Here is a 21,563-nt window from a genome sequence, read left to right as displayed (position 1 = left end):
CTTGGGAAACCAGGCCAATGTCATCCTGTCAGTCTAACATCTAACACCACTGGAACTGAGCTAAAATCTCTCCTTTCTTAAGGGTCTGGCAGGGGATAGAAAGGATTTTAAAGATCCACTGCAGACTAGCTATGTGGAAGTTTCCCTGAGTTCAAGGACTTCTCACAATCCTGATCATTTGTATTCCACTAGGCTGCAAAGGAAGGTCTGCATTTAAGTCCACAGCTTACAGAAATGCACTGGTGTTCTTTCCACACCCCAGAAACAGATGGGAAAGCAGGCAGTGAACCTGCTGCTGGTGTGGCCCTAAGGACATGTTTGCATGTGCTCTGGTTCCACAGACCAGCACAATGTTGGTCTCTCCAGCCAAGAGCAAGGGTCTGATCCTGCTTGCAGGAACAGGCACCTTCTCCCAGGAGAACAAAAGGGTAAAATCCTGCAAAACTGGGTTTTCCTTCAAGCCCCAGAGTATTGGGAGCTATAGATACTCAGTATCCCTAGTGGGTAAATCCTGATGCAGAGCTGAGCAGTGAGCAAGGAGGTACCAGCCTGCCATTGCTTGATGATGATTTTTCAACACTTATCCTTTGTGTCAGTTATGCTGCACCAAAAACTTGTGCATGACACCAACAAGACTTAAAATTACATATATGTGCTTAGACAGTGAACTATAGCCTGAATTATTGAGAATAGTGGCCCTATTATTAAGTTTTATTTTAAAGCACTTAAAACTATGCATGACAGCAAGAGCTTTGTATCCTCTGAAGTGCTCCTAATAGGCAATATGCTACTTTACTTTCTGTTCTGTTCCACAGATTTGTTTTCAGAGTGAATCCTGTGTGAATTTCTCCTGAATCAAACTCTTTCCCTGGTGAGACTATATAATCCTGTTGTCTTGTTAGAGCAAAAACCATCTATGAGACTTCATTCTAAACAAATCCCCTGTCAAACTATTTCTTCCTTTTCATTTAGACATTTATCCTTCTGGTAATATATAAGAAAGAAATTCTTTTGTTGTCTGGTTCAAATCTGTGTAGAGGACAGTACAAGTCTGACAGAAATGCAAGCGAAGAGATTTGCAACCTTCGCAGTGCTAGAATATATTGGGCAGTCACTCACTGCACGTGGAGGAAAAATGGCATTACTGCAGCAGTTCAATGGAAAAAAACCATAAATATATGACTAGTTATAGTTCATTCTGATTATAACAATTTCCACATATAAAGAGGAGTTTTTCAGTTCTAGCTTCACTATTTTAAGTCCTCCTTCCCTGCCATACTAACAAACTGCATGCTGATGTATTGCATCTACTGGCATTAGTCATGACAACACCTACTGTCTGTAATGGGCTGCCATTCATCAGCTTGGTAGGCTGAAAATTAAGTGATTTTCCTGGAACTTGTTTCTCAGCAGAATCATTTGATCCACTGTAGTTAAAAAGCCATGTCACTGGTTGCACTATAAATTCCATTTTACGGCCTTGATTTTATTTTTTTTAAATAAATTAATTGTAGTTTTCCTCTAGGCTTAATGCTGGTATAAAAGGTTTTGGCTGATGAGCAAATATTTTCCAAACATAAGAATTTTCAATTCTATCACTTTTAAATAACAGTGGCATAAAAAACCTCACAGAAACAAACTTGTTTAAGACAGCCACACAAATGAAAGTTGACAAGTGATTAGGTCCTCCTGGGAATGAATTGTTTTCTATGTTCCAGGGGAAAAAATGTCCTCAGTGACTCTGGAAATGGCCTGAAGCATGGGTTTTGGAAATCTAATACTACAAATACCAGTTTAAGCAATTATATATTTAAGCAGTTTTTGTAACACAAAGTTGGCATGACAAAGCGTGAAGCTCAAAAGAACACCAACTCCTGTAAAATGCAAGCAGTGAGCACACTTGTAAAAACTCAGCATCAGACACAACCAACCATGCAGAAGACACAATAATCAGATCCTCAGACCTGACACTTACTTCATACTCCTCTTTGAATCCATAGCCTTCTGCACACTTCATCTGGGTGATGTGCTGTAGCAAGTCAGCCACACGGATGGCTGGGTGGAGCTGTCCAGTCTGGTAGGGCACATCCACTGGATCTCTCTTCTTGTAGGTATGGGACTGGACCAGGCTGCTCGTGTCACTGACCATCGTGTGGGTTTCATCTAGAAAAGGAGGATCTCATCACGCACTGGCTCACTCTCACTTATCAAAAGAAACAGAAGCTACAAAGATTTCTAGAGGAATGGCAGAAATCTGACACCACCAGCACTGGTTCTGTCTGTGAAGGCTACACCAGAAGAACAGTAAACCCATGAGCAGTTTACACACGGAAATCGCAAGACTGATCGGAATGAGGCAAAGTCCATAGTTCTACAATGGAAGCATTGCAGAGCAGTCCAAACTCTAATATTGTTTTAAATATTGCTAGCTGATTGCAAACAAATTTTAGAACAGGCATTTCATTTTAAACTGCATAGAAGTTTCATTCTGAAACTTCAACAAGTCCCATGGAATGAAACTGGACTTGCATTTTTCATAGATTACTAAAGTGCTGTATTTTACACTGCAAATTTAGAGCAAATGTTTGGAGTGAGCAAAATAAAAAGATGCACAAAATGGCTTATGGTTTCATCAAGCTAGGACTGCAATGGAAATGTAGATCTGAAAACGACACTTGGAGACAAACTACAAGAGGACAAATGCAAAGGACCATCTGGTAAGGAGAAATGCCTTGGCTGACTGCTGAACATGCTTTAGGATCACGGTGTATCATGAGCCACCACACTAGGCATGGAATGTTATATGTCAACTGACATGCAAGCCAACAAACAGGAGACCCCCGTGGGCTGGTTAAAATTTTTATGAGACACAAACTTCTCCCAACCCTCCACATCTCTTCCATGGGGCAAATGGGCAACTTACCATTGATTGGCACTTTTAAGAAGATACATATCAGGAGAAAAAAAGAGGAGGAGAAAAAGGAAACAGGGCATAAGCAACAGTACTACATTAATAATTACAGGTAATTTTATGTTTTTAATTTAGTCTTTACAGAATGATTCCCTAAATGAGTCAGATTCTGATCTCAGTTTCACAGTAGGAATTAGATTTACTAAAACCAAGGTATCATACTGTGAGTCAATTCACACAGATGGAACTGAGATCAAAACCCATACTTAGAAGTAAATAGATGTGAAAATGCACTCTACCTAAGGAAGCAATATGACTTGCTTCCTCTATAGATGGAATTCTAAAAATTTATTCAGACTTGACATGAGAAAAAGCCCACCCCAAATTCTAAGGTCCAAGAATCATCATAAATAGTTTATCTGAAATAATAACTTTAATATAACTTTATATAACTTAGAATTTTTTAATTTTAACCTATATCATTAGTATGGTTCTTCAACTTATTTAAGGTATTCCTCTCTGACTGAATATTGAAAAAAAATACTAAATTTGTATTTATAAAAAAATACTACTCTGCAAAATAAGCCATATGAGAGGGAAGCATTAAAATAATATTTCCACATTCATAAGTTAGATATTTTTATAGCAGAAAGTTCCACAAATTGTATGAAAAGATCCCAGATTCTCAAGTACACACCAAAAATATTAACACACCTTGTTAAAGGTGATGTTCTGGTCTTAGTTGTACTACTGAAAATTGACATTAAAGCCAGAAAACTCAGTGAATCATACTTCAAATATGGTTTTTTAGGACCTCTCAATTCCCACTAAGACAAATTAAATCTGGTCAACATGAACTGTGCATTGACACCTAAACCAAAAACAGCAGAGAAAAATGTATGGGTATGAGTATGGCAACTTCACTCCTTTTCCTGTCAGTCTGCTAATCTGTTTTAATGCAGAGGAAAGGGATTCATCTTCTAGTCATAAAATTTTACAGTTTTTGTTTGATGTGGTATAAAATTGTACTGCAAAGCACCTCGGGATGCATGGCATGAAGCGTGGGATACAAGTGTAGGTACAGTATGTTGCTGCTGAAATGGCACCTGAAAACTACAAGGTGGCTAAGACACAAAAGACAAAAAAAAGTGTAGGAAGTTGATAATGATTTTTTGGGTTGCTTATTTCAATTTTAGAAACAAGTTAGAAAACTTGAGCATTTTTTTTTCTTTTTTGCAAACTGCAAAATTCTTTGCAACACAGACTGTTAGTGACTAAGATGAAGGCAAAGTTATCAAAGTCTTGTACTAGGCAAGCACAGTTTAATACTTATGAATCTCTTTCCTGCAAGCTCTCTAGCTTTAGACTAATTTTCCTCTCTCCATTTCTTTTATCTCTTCTAGCTGCATTAATACAGAAGGAGTTATCATTTAAGCTTTTTTAAATAAAGTGTTTTTAATCCTTGGTTTATATCGTACATTAGAAGCCACACATATTACAGTTTTTCACTTTGCCTCTGAGCACTGCAGCATGAGCTTTTCAGGCTGTGAGTTTTTCAAAGGGTGAGCTCCTCCAGATGCAGTGTCCATGTGCAATGGGAAGTTTTCCAGGCTTATATACTCCTACAGCTGCATCTATCCTACTGTACACCTATTCCTGTAGAGCTCTACAGCATTTATTAAATAATATACTTTGGCAACAGTAAGTGTGCTGTGGCTTTTCTACCAGATTTTGAAAGCTGAACTCAACCATTCACCAGACTTGTGCCTTCCCCAGGATGTCACACTGAGAAGATCACTCAGTTCTAACTACAGGCTTGATCCTGCAGTTTAATACAACTTCTTTGGATAGTGGAAGACAGCAAGAGCAGGTATTACTTGTAATTAAAATCCTGCACACCTTATTAACAGCTGTATTCCTCTACCAGCTCAAGCATAGCTAATTTGATTTACCTCAGATGCAGCACTATTTCTGTACAGACAGTCATAAACACATATTGGGAGTGAGATCTAATCTGAATGGAGCACCATTCATAAAGCAGTACTAAATTTTTAACATGTAAAGTTACAAAAATATTTATTTTACACAGTGAAATAACTGAAATATTTTCTGAGATGAGTAAGCACAGGTTTGCTGTAGTAGGCCATAAAATACACACCTAACTAATTAAAAGATTTTACAGACTTAGTAAAATTAGAGAATTTATTTTTCCCAATGTGTGTTTGCCTGATAGCTGAATTACCTGCTCAGAGATTATTTCTTGAGGGGGGAAAAAACTAACAAATAATTTTACCTTTGTTATTTATATAGAGGATCACAAAAATAACCAAAGAAAGCATTAACTAAATAATACAGACAGGAAATCTCAAAGTTTTTCTCCTGATAATAGTACTTTTCTCCTTGCCCACCCACAAGGTCAGAAAGAACATCTACTGCATGAAGCATTGAATGAATGCTAAAGCACACCAAAAAAAAAATCTAACATCTCAGGCAGTTAAAAGGCACTGCAAATTTCATTTGCATGCAGATTATTACATTGTTACAGTCACTACCATTACCTTCTTCCAGATTTACATAATGTATAAAACCAGCAAAGTTCCTTCTCAAAGTTATCACACTGAAGTGCACTGCACTAAATACTCTTTCACAATAACAAATTTTCAAGATCACCTTCCTAAACTTTTATATGCTTCACTCTATGTCTATGTGTACAGTTTAAGGGCAGGGATCAGTTAAGGGGGTCTTAAATTTTTTACAGTGATTGGAATAAAAAGGAGGAGAAAGGAAAATATTTGTTGTGAAAATATAAAAAAACAAGTAAATAAATAGGCTTAACACTTAAAGACTTTGACTTCCTGCTGCAGTGCACTGTTATGTTTTGAATTACTATTTAAAAACTGCCTGTTTAGTTTAAGGTTAGCATGGGAATGAGGTGTGAATTAATACAAGCCACAAAGGGGTTAGAGTTAAGCATTGAAAATGCAACAGCGTCTCATGCTTACTATTTATCACTGTGCAGAAACCTCTGTTTTTTGACATGGGACAATAGCAGATTTTCCTAAATTCCAAGTGGAAATTATTTACATTTTAACTGTATATTTTTAATCTACAGTTTTACTGTTTTATTTCATTCCTGTGACACCTGATGCATAATAAACTATATACTCTGTCATGTTATCATTTTGCTGTTCAAAATACCATCTCCTCTCTGAAACTTCATTTTTGACAAGCACGTCAGAAAATCTGCAGAACTGTCAGAAGACATGATAGCTAATAAATGGCTAGAACTGTATTTTGTCTGATTTTCTGTATCCTGAGTAGTTTTAACTAGGAAAAAAAGTTATTTTTAAGAAGTGACATCTTCACTTCTGAGATAAAACAAAAAAATGAGGAAAACTATTTCAATTGCTGTGATAATAAAATTCTTTTGTGTCACTCCAAATACATGCATAAACATTTCCTTGCAAATCCACTTGTTAAAATTATTTGTCTTTTTTCCCCTGACTTGCACTATGACAGCAATCAAACCTGATAACTGCCCTTAGCACCTGAGTGTAGCCAAATTTACCATCCCTCCCTTTAGCATAAAGCTCCAGCATTTTGCATACTCATGTCTGCTCCCCAAGAACTGCAACTTCCAAAATTACTTCAGCAATAAACTTTGATAAAGGGAAATGTTCTCACCTAAAATTGCAGTTGGCACAAATGGATCTGTCATACATCATAAGCAGGTCAATGCAGGAAAGGTAAAAAGAGAGAGAACAGTAAATGATTGATACACATTCCCGAGTTTTCTTTCAGAAAGCTACTGTTAGCAACCAGTATGTTTCCTATAAACATATTAAATGCTGATGGCAAGAAGTATAATAACATAAATATGAGTGCTTTTATTATGGAAAGGTCTATAGAGGGTGGAAACCAAGAAAAAAACTGGTTACCTGGGTAATAAGAATTAGGCACTGTTGTGCTCAGTGTGTTAGTTTTCATTGTAAATGAAGATGGTGAAGATACAGCTGCAAAGAGAAACAAAGCTGGTTAGAGACAGAGATATGGTATGCAGCTACTTAAGCTGAGTGACACAGCAGATGGGATTGACCTGACTTAAGAGTTCATCCTGCTGTGTTTCTTGCACTGGAATCAGGACCTAGGGAAAACCAGGCGAGTCTAGTGAATGAAACAGCTCACTGAATTTGATCAATTCTCTAAAAAGGGGTGCCATTGGAGAAAGCATTTTGATTGCTGATGGGAAATACACCTCCTAAATCACAAGATTAGACTGAATACTGATGCTTGAAACAACACATCACAACAAGAGATGCTTTTGACAGAAGCTTTGATCATTAATAAGTTTTCCTTATAATACTGTAAATACCTTATGCAATTATATTCTGCTGTAGTTTATTTTTTCCTCTCCTTTTTTTATTTGATTTGTTTAGACAGGTGGATAGTGTGCATAGAGATTGTAACAGACTCTGAGTATTACTCTTTGTTTAAAGGTGGTTTTCAGAGAGTGATATACAGACCAATGCTCACATTGGTATTTAATCATTGAACCATTTGTAGAAGCAATGGGAAAGCCCAGTGGGAACAAACTAAGTTCAATTTGCCCCTAGTACACAAATATCATGCAAACTACCATTGTAAACACAGATACATTTAACAGGTAGGAGTCAATCACAACATTTTACAGGATGTTCAGCCAAAGAGTCATTAGAGGCTTTTAAGCAAAGCTCCTTGCAAATTCTGCCTTAGTTGCTTGTCTGCACAGCTCAAATTCAGTCTGAGCAGTGAATGTAAGCAAATTCTGGGTACTGTAAACAGACTAACAGGAATGTGTGAAACAAAACAGAGTTGAGGAAGACAGGATCTGCTGGATGAGGAGTGAAATTATTCCATGATTACTCCTGCTGGCTTTCACCCATCTTTTTTTCCAGTCTATCTTCTAGGGCAAACAGTTACTAGCACTTTTTAATATGGGGATATCTCAAAACTGGCTTAAATAATGCTGAGAGTTATAATTTGTCCTATAAATTAATATATCTGGGACCATGTTCCTTTGATTATGTCTCCAGAATGAGGAGATTACATTTCCTTGGTGGAGAGAACAGAGTGATACTTCTTTTGGGTATGGATACAGAGATTAGTTGAGGTCAGGGCTGCTGCAGGTAATAAAACTTGCTAGGCAGAGAATGCAGGCAGGTTTAATGAGCTTTCATTGCAAGTAGGAATGCTCTGAATCTTGAGTACAAGGCCTTACACAAAGTTTACTCCTGAAGACTGTCAGTGTGCACCTTCTGGTGACCACGTTTCTTGTGGAAAGGATAATTAGAGGTTCCAGCCCTCGAGCAGCATAAAAAACTTTTTATGGCGATAATTTCAAAGAGGTTTGAGGTGGTTAACATAAAGAGGATTTAGTCCCAGGAATTGATTGCAGCTTCATTTGTAGTTATGACCATTCAGTAGCACCACTGGCAAACTGTACCATGATGATGGAAGATGAAGTAAAACCTCTTGATCTCTTCACAGAAATAAGCAATCTCATTAACTGCAAGGGTATGTTCTCACCAGAAAGGCAGGTCTGATTTGAAAGATCTATTTCAAATCAATTTCAAAAGTAACTCAAATGCAAATTAACATTGCAAATTCTAAGCCTAATGCTGCTGAGAAAAGTCTCACTGTATAAACCTCACAGAGTGTTTGTACAATTGAGCTCATCAAAGATAAATTCTTAAGCATATTATTAAAGAGTGGGAGTTGGGCCTTGCATACTATTAGTATTTGAAAAAAAAATTAATCTTTGACAAATTCTGTAGAGTTAAAAAAAACCACAGGTTCCTTAAAAACCAAAAAAATAAAAAAAACTTTTTGAACCTATTCATTTTTTTAAGCAATTATAAAATACTGTTGTGTTTTTCAAGGTCTTTGCTTAGTGCCAATCCTCTAACAGGAGTGAGACCTTTACTAAAATTCTAATAACCCAAATTTTATTTATTTTCAGGTTAGATCCAAGAAGACCCACGATATTTGAGAATTTCATGAAATTGCAGAACAGATAAATCCACTGAGTTCTTCCTTTGCACAAGCAACAGAAAGAGCATCATCTAGAATTGGAAATAATAAGACAATCAGATTATCATTATTAAGTTATTACATTCAAAAATAAATTTGTACTACCAAAAAAAAAAAAAAGTGAGAAAAGGAAGCATTTGAAGGACTTGGGACAGCATGAGGGATAAAAAATTTTCAACATAATGGAGATTGGAGAAAGGTAAAACTACTGTTTCAGTAATGTCACTGCTCTTCTGCAGAAGAAAAGGATGGACAGAAAAAAGCTCAATTATCCTTATTATTTTTAAAGAAGTCTATTCTTGATGTCTGACTGTCTTGCTCATTTGAATAGACACTGTAATGTGCTGCACAGTGGGAAACTCTCGGTCCCATGGATTTTCCATGACTGAGTAATGAGGAATATTTTAAAAAGCATTTGCACCTTTCTTTCACCTTAAAAAAAAAATAAAAAAAAGGAAAGAAAAGAATAGAAAAGAAAAAACTTACATCTCCCATTTAGATTGTGCGTGTCCATGAAAGAGAAAGCCTCATCACAGTTGGTGCCTTGCTCAGTGTAGCTTTTATCCATTGAATTCACCATCACTGTCATTTCCTGCCGAGTACTGCTCAATGTCTCTTTCCGCTTTTTAGCCAATTTTCTTAAGAAATAAACGATGAGGAAAAAAAAAGGAGAAAAACAACTCTCAGTAAGCAGACATAGTCTTCAGGTTGTTTACATCAGTGCTGTAGTTTGTGACCATATTATTAAGTAATATTCACATTTGTTTCTGAATTTGTGGAACCTTAAATTTATTTTACTTTCATGTCTCTCACTCCCATGATCAAGGGAGAGTTGCAGCACCTTAATCCTTGGGTACCACCACTGAATTAAAGGGGACTACTTGGTCATGAAGGTGATGTGAGCTACAGTATCAGAGGCTGCATCTGATTAAACATATAAATAAAAATGAAAAGACAGATTTCAATGGAACTAACAAATCAGTACCAATGTTCACACACGTAGAAGAGTCTGGAGTGGTTTCATTGAGACGCTGTGTAACAGAGTAATCTGATTTATATAATACTGTATAGTGTATGTTGGAGCTCTGAATACACACTGCACACTCAAGAGACATTTCCAATTGACTCACATTCCTAAAGACAATTTTCTGTCACTCCTGATTTCAGGAGAATTATTCACAAGAGTTAGTTGCTTCTCAGCAGGAGTGGTCTGTCAGAGACAAGATCTAAATCTGATACTACAATAGTGATTCATTAAACTATAGAATTGCCTTGGATGTAGATACCTCTTTTTTTTTTTTCCCTCCCAGATCTATCTGTTTCAGTCTAAAGTCTCACTTCTCCCCCTGAGTTATGCTTAGATATATCACAAAATAACATGTTGAAAACTCTTGGCTCTTCCTTCAACCTCTGTGAGGCATCTGTGATCCTGATGACAGTGGGTCCCATGACTATTTGGCTTGTTTCCCTGGCCTGTGACTCTAAGACCAAGCCTTTCTCCAAGTTCTTGGCTACAGCCTTAATTTAAAATTTCCAGATTCCTTCTGTAGAATATCTTCAAGGTAAGGGTTTAAAAAAAAATATGCTCCACAGACTTCCTTTTTTCTGTCTGTTAATTCAATGACTTTTCCTCTGTGGAAAACATAATGAGCCAGCTCATATTCATCTGTCAGCAGGATCTTTTACTTATCTTCAACTAGAAGTTATAGGAGCTTAGATAATAAGCTGAGAGGTGATATAATCACTTATATTCCTTCTGCTTCGAGAGGCCAAAAGTATCAAGCATAACCAACTTGTGCTAACTTTCAAAGCCTTTCTGTTTGTTAACTCTTATGAAAAGATGGTTCTCACCACAGACAAAATTTTACAACGGCCTCCCCTAGATTTTCAAACATTTGTCTCCTCTCATGCTGAGCAGGAGGGGCTTTCTGTGACTCTCCTGACTGATATCTCACTCTTCCACTTCAAACCACTGCCTGCAGACACAACTGCAAAGTACCAGTATTACAGATTCCTATGCTGATCACTCCTGCCTCAGTTCCTCGTGCTCCCCATCTATCCACCATCATCCCCTATCTTTCACCTACATAAGAAGCCATTTGGGCAGGAGCTGTGGTTGTGATTGGTACCAATGCAGTACCAAGCTCAGCAGTATCTTAATCCATGAATAAAGCTCAAAATGTCTTTGAAATTAAAGGCTTGCTAACAATACAAGTAGGAATAGTACGTGCAGGCATGGTATTGGGTCACTGGACAGAAAAGAATTAAGGGTCACATGTGGCCCTCAATAAACTGACAGATTGCCACCCCATTTGCAAGAGCTTGTCCCCATGGCTGAAAGTGAGTGAGGTACACTGCCTCAAGCACCTGCTGCAGCACCTGCAGCAATGAGCTGCAAAATGCCTTTGCCCACCCCACCTCAGGAGCCACCTGTGTTTGCTTGAGCCTTTGCCTACTCTGTAGACTTGAAAATAAAACTGGTTCCTTATTATTCCACAGCACATAAATGCACAAGGGAGCATGGTCTGAACTCTTTCATATCAGAGACAGCTAAATTTCATTCAAGCACTGTAAGTAAAACAAAACTTGTAGATCTTTGCATCCTTCAATCTCCCTTCTCCTTCATACCTAATTGTAATGAATAAGTAATATATTATTCAACATAGAATCTGAGACTTATTACCTAATACATGAATAACATAATGGAAATCCTTTGTAAGGACAGGCTTATCAAAGTGGAAACATGACATACTTTTTTCCTCTTTCACCCTCAGATGGCAGTACATTCAGATGGCAGTCATGCATGGCTTCCCTTCCAATCCTTGGCTCCCATGCTCAAGCTAAAGCAGATTTATTTTTTAAGTCAGTAACAACTGTACAGTACTTCTCAATCTGAATCTAATTCTGGAAATAGGTCTTGCAGGATAAGTTCAAATCTGAAACAACTTACAGGAAGAGAGCAATACCAGCCAGACTTCTGAACTGTGAATGCAAACACCCACTGGACTCAGGCAAGTAAACTTCAGCTGAATGTAACATTCCTAGCATCGGCAGTTTTCAGATTTTGCTGCAAGTGTTGCAATACTGCAGTCTATGCATCTCATTCATTCCTTGGATCTCTCAATCCCCAAGAGGGTCCAGCTACACAAGATTTAATAAACTCCTAAAACTGTGGTCTCTCACATCTCCACCACCACTCATACCCTTACATTTGAAGTAAATTTTTGAGGAAAAAAAAAGGTTTAAATATTTGATTATCTTCAGTCATGGAAAAGATACTTCACAGCTACTATCTGATGTTTCATCCTTCTTAAAGGAAAAGAGACCTACAACCAAAGGGAAAACATGAAACAGATGGAAGCTCCCAGGATGATTACCTAGGATGAAATTATTTTTGTAGGGAAAGCAAAAAGATCAGCTTATCACACAAACAGTGTTAGCATGACTATATGAGGAAAGAGAATGTACTATTTCAGTCCCAGGAAAAAGGAGCCTGATATTCAGAAAAATCTCAAGACTAGCTAGGAATGTTGGAATTTTAAGGCACAAGAAATATCAAGAAGTGAACTGGTTCAATGGTTAAAATATAATAAAATGCAGAGCAGACAAAAATACAGACTTCCCCTGCAAAACTGTGTGGGAATTTGTGTATTATTTACTCTGTTCTGTTACAAATATTAATAAAAACAGTCGAGGAAAGTAATAAGCTAAATAGTCCATCACAATCTGTCCCCATTTTATCTACCATGATGAAATTCTCCAATGATGCATCTTCTCCTGTACAGTCCTTCCTTGTTGAAAGGCTCACTCTGTAAAACTTGTGCAAGCCTAACTGAATACCTTTCTCAAAATTCTCCTTCCCAGTGACTTCTCCCTCAAACCCTCCAAGAAACCAACTACAATAACTGCAAAGTTGATACTACATTGTCAGCCTCTATCTGGTTCATTTTCCATCTATTTTCCTGCATCCCTTTTCCCTGTCCTAAGTAACAAACTCCTTTGGACCTAGCTTGCCTTTTCTCTTTGTGTTTAAAAAGCACTGGGGACAAAGAATGAGGCACAGTGGGACACTGGCATAGTTAGAGGAATGTAACAACAGTAAAAATAATTTTTTTAAAAAATGGTGACTGGGGTTGTAACGAACTCAGGCCCTGCCAAAAATGTGCCTTTAATTTCAACTTAGGAACAATGAGAAAAGCATATCAATTTGAATCTAACAAAAACTTCCTGCTTCCCCATTTCATGCAGAGTGGTACTCTCTTTATCAGTATACCTCCTTTCTCACCAAACAAAGAAAGGAGAAACAAGATGCTGCCACTTCCCACAGCTCCAGCAACACACTACCATCACCAAGATATTAATAAATGAAGAGAGATGAAATTTGTAGTTTTGCTGCTAAAGGAATTGGACTGAATTTTTTCTTTTAATTATGCACTGATCTACTGCACTTACTGTAACTCAAGCTAAAATATCTTCTTCTTACATACTTCTTGTTTCAAATTTCACTTCTTTGCTTGTGGACAAATCACAGAAATTATTCAGATGAAGAAAGGATTGGGGGCTTTCATGTAACCCAGTAGTGCAGTGCACCTGTAGTTGCAAAAGCCTTTTAACAGTTTGCTCACCAAACTTTAAAGGAATCTGAACAACATTAAGAAGGATCTTTTAGTAAAATCCTTTATCAGCTGGTTAAAAAGATGCAATACCAAGGGTAGGGTTAAATGGTAATTTTTTCACAACAGAGATACATTACTAGTGGCTATCCTACATAAGTGCATGTTGGTATTTGCACTGTTTACCATATACACACTGAAAATGTCCAGAATCTTCTTGAACAAAACACAATTTTTAAATTGTAGTAAAAATTGGAAATAGGGTTAAAAAGTTACAAATTTATCTTATGAGGTAGAGTGATTGGATATTCACTTAAGAGAAAATTCAGTGTTGAAAGATATAAAGTCATGCATATGGGAAAAATAATCCTGTTTTCCTATAAACACACAATATTGCATCTAAATGACTTCATAAAATACAGAAGAAAGAAATCTGATAGTCACTGATTCTTTGAAGACAAGAAGTTTAGCACTCTGTACAGTAAAAAAGGCAAAAAGAAGTCAGAAATGACTATGTAAGGGAGAGAGAACAAAATGGAAAACGTGATTAAGCAATTGTATAGATCTATGGAGCTTCCACATTTTGAACACTGCATGCAGTTCTGACACATGCCTATCCAAAAAAGATTTTCACAAAGTAGAGAACATATACAGAGAGGTGATATGAAGATCAAAGGGGCAGATCCTACCAAAAGAGCAGTAATCCTTCCAAAGATAAGAAGTCCCTAGTTCAGAAAGAAGGCAGTGGAACTGAGAATATGATAAAAGTATATAAAAAAACCATGAAGAAAACTAAGAAATTAATAATCACTATTTCTCAACAATGAAAGAACCAGAAGAAGGGAGTGTATAAATTTTTTTGAATATAACAGTAAATATTTTCACAAAACCCAGAAAATGCTCTGCTCTGCCTTGAGTCCCATGCACATTTTTGGGCACCACAATGTAAAAAAGACATTAAGCTACTAGAGTGTCCAAAGGAGGACAACTGAGATGGTGAAGGGCCTTGAGGGGTTCAGTCTGGAGAAGAAGAGATGAGGACAGACCTCACTGCAGGTACAGCTTCCTCATGAGAGGAAGAGGAGGGGCAGGCACTGATCTCTGCTCTGTGCTGAGCAGTGACAGGACCTGAGGGAATGGCCTGAAGTGTGTGGAGATATTTATGTTGGATATCAGGAAAATGTTCTTCCCCCAGAGGGTGGCTGGGCACTGGAACAGCTCTCCAGGGAGCACCAAGCCTGGCAGAGCTCAGGAAGTGTTTGGACAGTGCTCTCAGGCACATGGTGGGACTCTTGGGGTGTCCCATGCAGGGCCAGGAACTGGGCTCAGTGATCTTTGTGGGTCCTTTCCCATTCAGGATATTCTATGGACATTTTGTAACACACCACCACTAGCACTCATGAGATATCCAAAGTTAATACTGGCAAAGGAAAATTGGATTAAGGGCTAAGTGGAGGACTTTCCTTCACTCTGTTTCTGTATTCATCTAAAGATCTGTCACTGGCCACTATCATAGACATAGTATGGACTTTTATTCCAAAATTTGATTCCAAAATTTGTTCATTGTACTAACAAACCCTTCAACAGATAATGCAGGAAACAGGATTTGAATATATTATTTGCTTTTCAAACACTCAGAATTACTCACTTTTAAAAGTTTTTTAGTCTACTTACAATACCACCTGTATTAATCAACATTATTATTATTATTATTATTATTATTATTATTATTATTATTATTGTTATTATTGTTATTATTGTTATTATTGTTATTATTGTTATTATTGTTATTATTGTTATTAGTAGTAGTATTAGTAGTATATAAGTTAAATTAATTTCTTTGCCCATCCATTTTGGCTGCCTAGGATGTGCTAAATGAAAACTCATGGCTAATTTTGGGGAATCTGCTTCAACCTAAAATAATTTAATAGGTGTAACTGATTCAGCAACATTCAGCATGAAGATGCAATGTGACAAAAGCTCTCCACAGGAAGTGGGTAAAAAACGTGCAAAGATAACAGACTTGTTCCTCATTTACTGAGTTTTCATACATTTTTCCAACTTATGTTGAAATTATTTTTTTCTTGAAAAATAAAACAATTCTTCTCAATAACTGATTCCTTTCCTGTCTTAAGCAATGGGTCCTCTAAGGCAGAGACAAACCCACACATCACATATCATTGTGAGAATTATATGTGCATGACCTGGTACACACTTGGTAACACTGGATATTATTCTAAACTGAATTAGAAAATTCAAAGTGCATTTTTCTATTTTTATAATTTATGTTTTTCTTTATTTGGGAATACCTTGCATTTCCAAGGCCTCATTTGTACTCTTTATGTTGCTTTTTACTGTTAAAAACTCCTTATAGAAAACAAGTTTTCAGAATCTGAATATCAAATCAAATTCAATCAAAACAGTAAATTTCTTAAGGTGTTATATTAAATAACAGTAACTACAAGTGATTAGTATTTTAATCTACTTTACATTTCTTATCAAAACAGCAACACTCTGCACAGGACCCTTCCTATCTCCCCCAAATGGACTGAGTCACAAATATGAAGCAACTGAAATCAAATAAGGAAATGAAATACAAACAGTAGTTTATATTAGTGATAGTAAAGTTCTGAAGGACAGAAGTTCATTCAATTTAACATCTATATGTCTTATATTGAAATGCAACATGCTCAAGACAGCAATGTCACAGTGACATTAAACTGTGTTCTGTCAATATTCTATCAGACAAGAAATAAGGTTAGGAGAAATAGTTTTAAAGGCACTACACTTTGCAGCAAGAACTACAGAACACTTAATAAAATACTTTACAAGCTGTCCTCACTTCAAGGACTAGCATTTCTAGAGAACAGCCACAGGGAAAAATAATTGTTAGAATTATAAAAAAGCAAAAGGTGGCAGGATAACACTAAAATGTGTTGTTCCTTGCTTATGACCTCTTAGTATATGCAATCCTGTACTAGATTATAAAATTATTCTTTGTCCTAAGAAGTTCAAAATATATTTTGCATTGACATCAGAACAGTATGGAAGACTGATTTAGAGATTATGAATATTTTAATATAACCAAGGGTGCATAAGCCTTTTTACCTGATGTACACAGGGGTGGTTTATTATAATTTCTTTTAGGTGTCTTCTCTTTGTTCTAATTATCAGCTTCCTGCTTCAAAGCAAACGTTAACATTATTGATTTAATTTTTATCATGCTCTTACATTCTCTGATAAAGAAAAAAGAACAAACTTTAAAAAAATGCTGTGATGATGCTCAAATTTTGGAAACAGTGATCTTGTTACCACAGAATTTAATATTTGCCCCTTTTATTCACTGTGGCTTTTGTTTTTTTGCCACAGAGACATCGGATGAACTTTCAGACCAGGAAGACATTCCAATACTACCAGGACTGACTGTAAAGAGGGATGAATAAAAAAATAGAAGTATAGGGATGGGGGGAAGGATTCCTTTAATTTACAGAGTTAAGGGAATTGAGTGCAAAAAGAATGCAAATTTTTTACATGAAGGTGGAGGTTAACAAAAGTGGTTTTGATTTTTATTAGGATAAACAAAACCACTTTTGATTTCTGTGGTTCTTGGCTTTTTACTCACTGCATGTAAGATCTTCAGTGGTCTATCTGCATTTTTTTGTTACTAGTAGATTGGTTCATTAGCATCATGAGGTCAGAGCGAAAAAGAAAAGTTATTTAGACAGATCCCAGTATCACTTGTAGCTCACGGGGAAAGTATGGCATGACTTGAGAAACAGTGGCTGAGAAAAGGGAAAGAGAATATGGAGGTGAATGGGAAATGAGAAGGAAAAGATGATGGAAACATAAAGTACAGCTGCAGCCAGAGACACACCTCATCTACATTTGCTGCTAAGTGTTCTTTCTTGAATTCAAGTATACGGCACACAGTTTGAGATTTGCCTACAGTGACATCATCAAAAATCCCTTGTTTCTCAGTTTCTGCTTTGTATGAGCTCCACATCAGGTTACCTGAATTTCTGCAGGTGAGGGTTATCACAGCACCAAGAACCAGGCCAAGAACACCCCAGGTCAAAGGAGGCATTGCACTGACAGAATTTACTGATGCACAGGAGGAACACTGGAGACTTCACCCACTGCAAAAAATGGAGCTGTGCATTGGTGCATCAGATTAATGTAACAACATTTATTTGAAGTGGGCTGACTCTTGTCTTAGCTCTCAGAGAAAGTTAAATTTGTGGTTACAGTTTAGTTCTTGCATGTCCACCAAAGGGGACCTCAATGCATTTTAGCATGATTGACAGGTTCTTCAGGGAAGGCTCTAGGCTACAGCAGTAAAAAGGAATTTGAGAAGCTCTGGCAGAACTCTATGTCTGCAAAGCTGCTGGCTGCACTATTTTTGGCTCAAATTACTCACTGGCCTTGGTCTTCAGAAAAATGCACCCACACAATTAAAAAAAAAAAAATCCGACAACCTTCTGCCTTCCCAATAGAATAAAACAGTAATGAGATGTGAGCAGCAATATTTCCCATAATTTACTATTACCTAATCTTGACCACAATCTTGAATACTGTAAGTAATGAATTGGGCAATAAAATGTCCCATTCTTCTCAGCTGAACTACGGAAGGAAAATTGAAAAGCCACAAATTCTTTCAATTTGTTAGAAGATTTAACAATTTTTTAATATGGATTTTAATTTGTGGTTTGCTTCTTGTAATCCTCAAATTAACAAAGAAAATAGTGAACACAATGTTTAATTGACCTACAGGTCCTCTTGAATTATAGGGGTGCATAAAAAATACACAGAATATTAAAACTTGTTTTTTTCCCCACGAATTAATTACGAGGCAAATACTTATGAATCTCTTAATTTTACTAATGGCTTATTTACTTAAGTGATTAGAGCAGCCTTGTAGAATTATTTAGAGGATGAGGATCAGAGTGCAACTTAGAATATGAGGAGGCCAAAGAATGGCAAATGCTTTATGAGGAGAGAGAAATGCCCAGTAGCCTTGAAGGCCTTTCTGACAGCAAAGGAGAGGGACTTTTAATGCTACGTGTTTGAGAAGGGAACTCAGCCTGGATTTCTCTCAGTAGACAAATCCTGGGCAAGGAGGGACTGAGAGAGCTGTGCTTGCTCAGCCTGGAGAAGAAACAGCTCACAGGGGATTTCAGTGTTATTTTAACAACCCAATGGGAGCATATGGAGGAGAAGGAACTAGACTCCATGAGCAAGGTGAAAGGACAAGACACACTAGACATGAGCTGCAATTCAGGAAATTCCTACTAGAGCTTAGTAAAGTTTCTGTCACCGCTGGGGCAGTCAAACAGTGGAGCAGGTGCTAGGAAGGGTGGAATCCCAATCTTTGGAAATACTCAAAACACTGCTGGGGTTTCGCAGCAACTCAGCAATTATTTTATGTCTGCTTTGAGCAGGAGATTAGGAAAGATGATCTCTGAAGTTCTGTTCTGATCCAAATTATTCTAGAATTCCCATTAAGTGTTCTGGTAATAGGGCTTTTTCATAAAAAGGAAGACATGGGGATTTAAAGCATTACAGATTTGAACACAATCCTCAATTGTGCCTTTTCTTTAAACAGACCTACATGTAAGATGCAGTCAGAACCAATACAGAATAATACTAGCAAAAATTACAAACACTCAAATAATTAAATATGATGATAGATATAAATTCCTTTTAGTTAATGATTTCATTCTTTAAGCATTCTTTTCTGCTGCTTGCACTAAACCACCTTTCTAGCACAAGGACTGAAGCTTGTGTAAATATTTTTATGAATAAAACTTTTTCATTAGAGAGCTAGTTATATCCACGTTGAACTGCATAATGAGAATGTAAAAAATTTTCCATGAAAAAAGACAAATTATGTTTTGATTTTCTAAAATGATATTAATAATGTGTTCTTATTTTAATGAAAATGAAATGTTCCATTTTCCATTATGTTTTATTTGTATTGATTTCTGCTACATTAATTGTACATAAATGCATAATGTCATTCTACATTACTTCTTCACAGGCTTCTATGACAGTATTTCAAGTTTATTGAATTTAAGTGTTTGAAGTCTTTGAAGAAGTCCTTTTCTGAAATGTATGGTCACAGGAAAAGGACACACCTGACCTTTCCTCTTACCTTTACTTTCTCCCCCATAAAAAGAAATTTCATTCTCTTAGCTAACTCTATTTGAAGAACTTGAAATGGAAATTTACACAGATCCCACACTTTCTCTTTTGTTATCATATATTACTTAGACTCACAGAATCACTAAGGTTGGAAAAGACCTCCAAGATCATCAAGTCCAAGCTTGGACTGACCACTACCCTGTCAATTAAAACACAGCACTAAGTGCCACATCCTGTCATTCCTTGGACACTACCAGGGATGGTGACTCCACCCCATTCCTGAGCAGCCAATGCTTCACCACCCTTTCAGCCAAGAAATTCTTCCTGATGTCCAACCTGAACCTCCCCTGGCACAGCTCAAGGCTGTGCCCTCTTATCCTGTTGTGGGTTATCTGGGAGAAGAGGCTGAACCTCACCTCACCCCACTGCAGACAGCTGTAAAGAATCATATCCTGAGCCTCCTTTTCTCCAGGCTAAACCACCCCAGATCTACATTTAAACAGGAATACCTAGGTTATTTTGTATGCAAATTAATATACACACCTGATCTTGTTTCAAAAGCTAAAACTTTTAAGGAACCCATGTAGATGAATGAAAGATGTGTATATCATATTGTGCTCAGAGTTTTTTCTCCACAGTACTCTGTAATTGCTTATTAAAATACTGCACAAGGAAGAAGAATACCCTATTTATAACACATTGTAAAATATGTATTTTGCATTTGACATTGCAATTCCCCTTTGTCTCAACAAGCTTTTCTTTTTCCTCTTTGCCCCCATCATATTATCCTATGATTGGAATAAAAAACTGAACAGACAACACCAGGACCTACTCAGGAGGAGGTAGTTGTGTGATGTGTAGTGCCAGACAACATGAACATGAAAGGTTTTCACAGGAACACATCCACAACAGGTTTTGAAATTCTCTTCCTGAAACTAATTACCATTTTAGAAAAGGCTGGCTAATGATGAAAGAAAACACCTTCTTATCCCATAGCTGTCAGGTTTAAGTAGAGCCTCAAACTTCCAGGCATAGTGTGTGTGCACTGTGGGTGTCCAGAATCCCTCTGCTTTCACAAACCAAAACAAGAGGCAGTGTTAAACTAACACAAATTTATTTTGGGATGGTTTTGCCCACACCAAATTTTCACCATATTTTATGAGGTGTTCTAAGCATGAGGAATATGAGGAATTACAGAGATGTATGGCAGATGTGTCTGTTAAGGTACATTAGCCTCTGTCTTTGAGGTTTGCTATGTCTCAAAGTCCTTAAGCATGGCTAGGCAAATGTCTTTCTTTAAAAGTCAATCTGCCACATAAGCATTTCCTTACACAAAGAGAAAATCCCTGAACTCACAGTGCATCACTACCTGAGGCTGATCTGAGTAAGGAACAGGTGTCTTTTATGTGAAATATCTTGTTACTTGTTACTAACCACTATGGGGTTAGAAAATTTGTCTTGCAAGTCCCAGTGGAGGAGGGAGATCCCTGGATCTCTCCAGCATCTAACAAGTTAGTTCTGTGCTTACAGAGAATCAAGTTAATGGACAGCAATAGCAACTGTGACAGTTTTAAATGCAGATGTTTTTCCCTTAAGGTATTTAGGTCTCTATCAAATGAGTAATTTAAAGTTCTCTGAAACATCCCTTAAAAGAGTTATCTCTAGTATATTTTCTATTTAAGTTTATGTAAATGTATTGTATCTATTGCACCCATTATATAAATGCATGTCCATATGTAAACATATAATTAAATATATGTAGTGGAAAGGAAACCAAAAGGAAAGGTTTGACAGGCTTAACCTAATACCACTCATTCACTGCTTTGCTG

At 36.9% G+C, this 21,563-nt stretch overlaps 1 protein-coding gene across 5 annotated transcripts in view; it reads right to left on the bottom strand.

The window, feature by feature from the left end:
• PTPRM (protein tyrosine phosphatase receptor type M) overlaps positions 1-21,563 on the bottom strand; it is a 437,605-nt gene that overhangs the window by 83,274 nt on the left and 332,768 nt on the right. For 3 of the 5 annotated variants that reach the window (XM_056483790.1, XM_056483785.1, XM_056483789.1), the window contains 4 exons: positions 9,467-9,618; positions 6,850-6,924; positions 6,596-6,622; positions 1,976-2,163 (listed from right to left, as the gene is read on the bottom strand). In XM_056483790.1, coding sequence (XP_056339765.1) covers positions 1,976-2,163; positions 6,596-6,622; positions 6,850-6,924; positions 9,467-9,618 — 442 coding nt within the window. The remainder of the gene's footprint in view (positions 1-1,975; positions 2,164-6,595; positions 6,623-6,849; positions 6,925-9,466; positions 9,619-21,563) is intronic. The other 2 variants (XM_056483787.1, XM_056483788.1) reach the window with 2 other exon arrangements.

Source organism: Oenanthe melanoleuca, chromosome 2, assembly GCF_029582105.1.
Source record: "Oenanthe melanoleuca isolate GR-GAL-2019-014 chromosome 2, OMel1.0, whole genome shotgun sequence".
Lineage (NCBI taxonomy): Eukaryota > Metazoa > Chordata > Aves > Passeriformes > Muscicapidae > Oenanthe > Oenanthe melanoleuca.
This window is presented reverse-complemented; position numbering and strand designations above follow the sequence as displayed.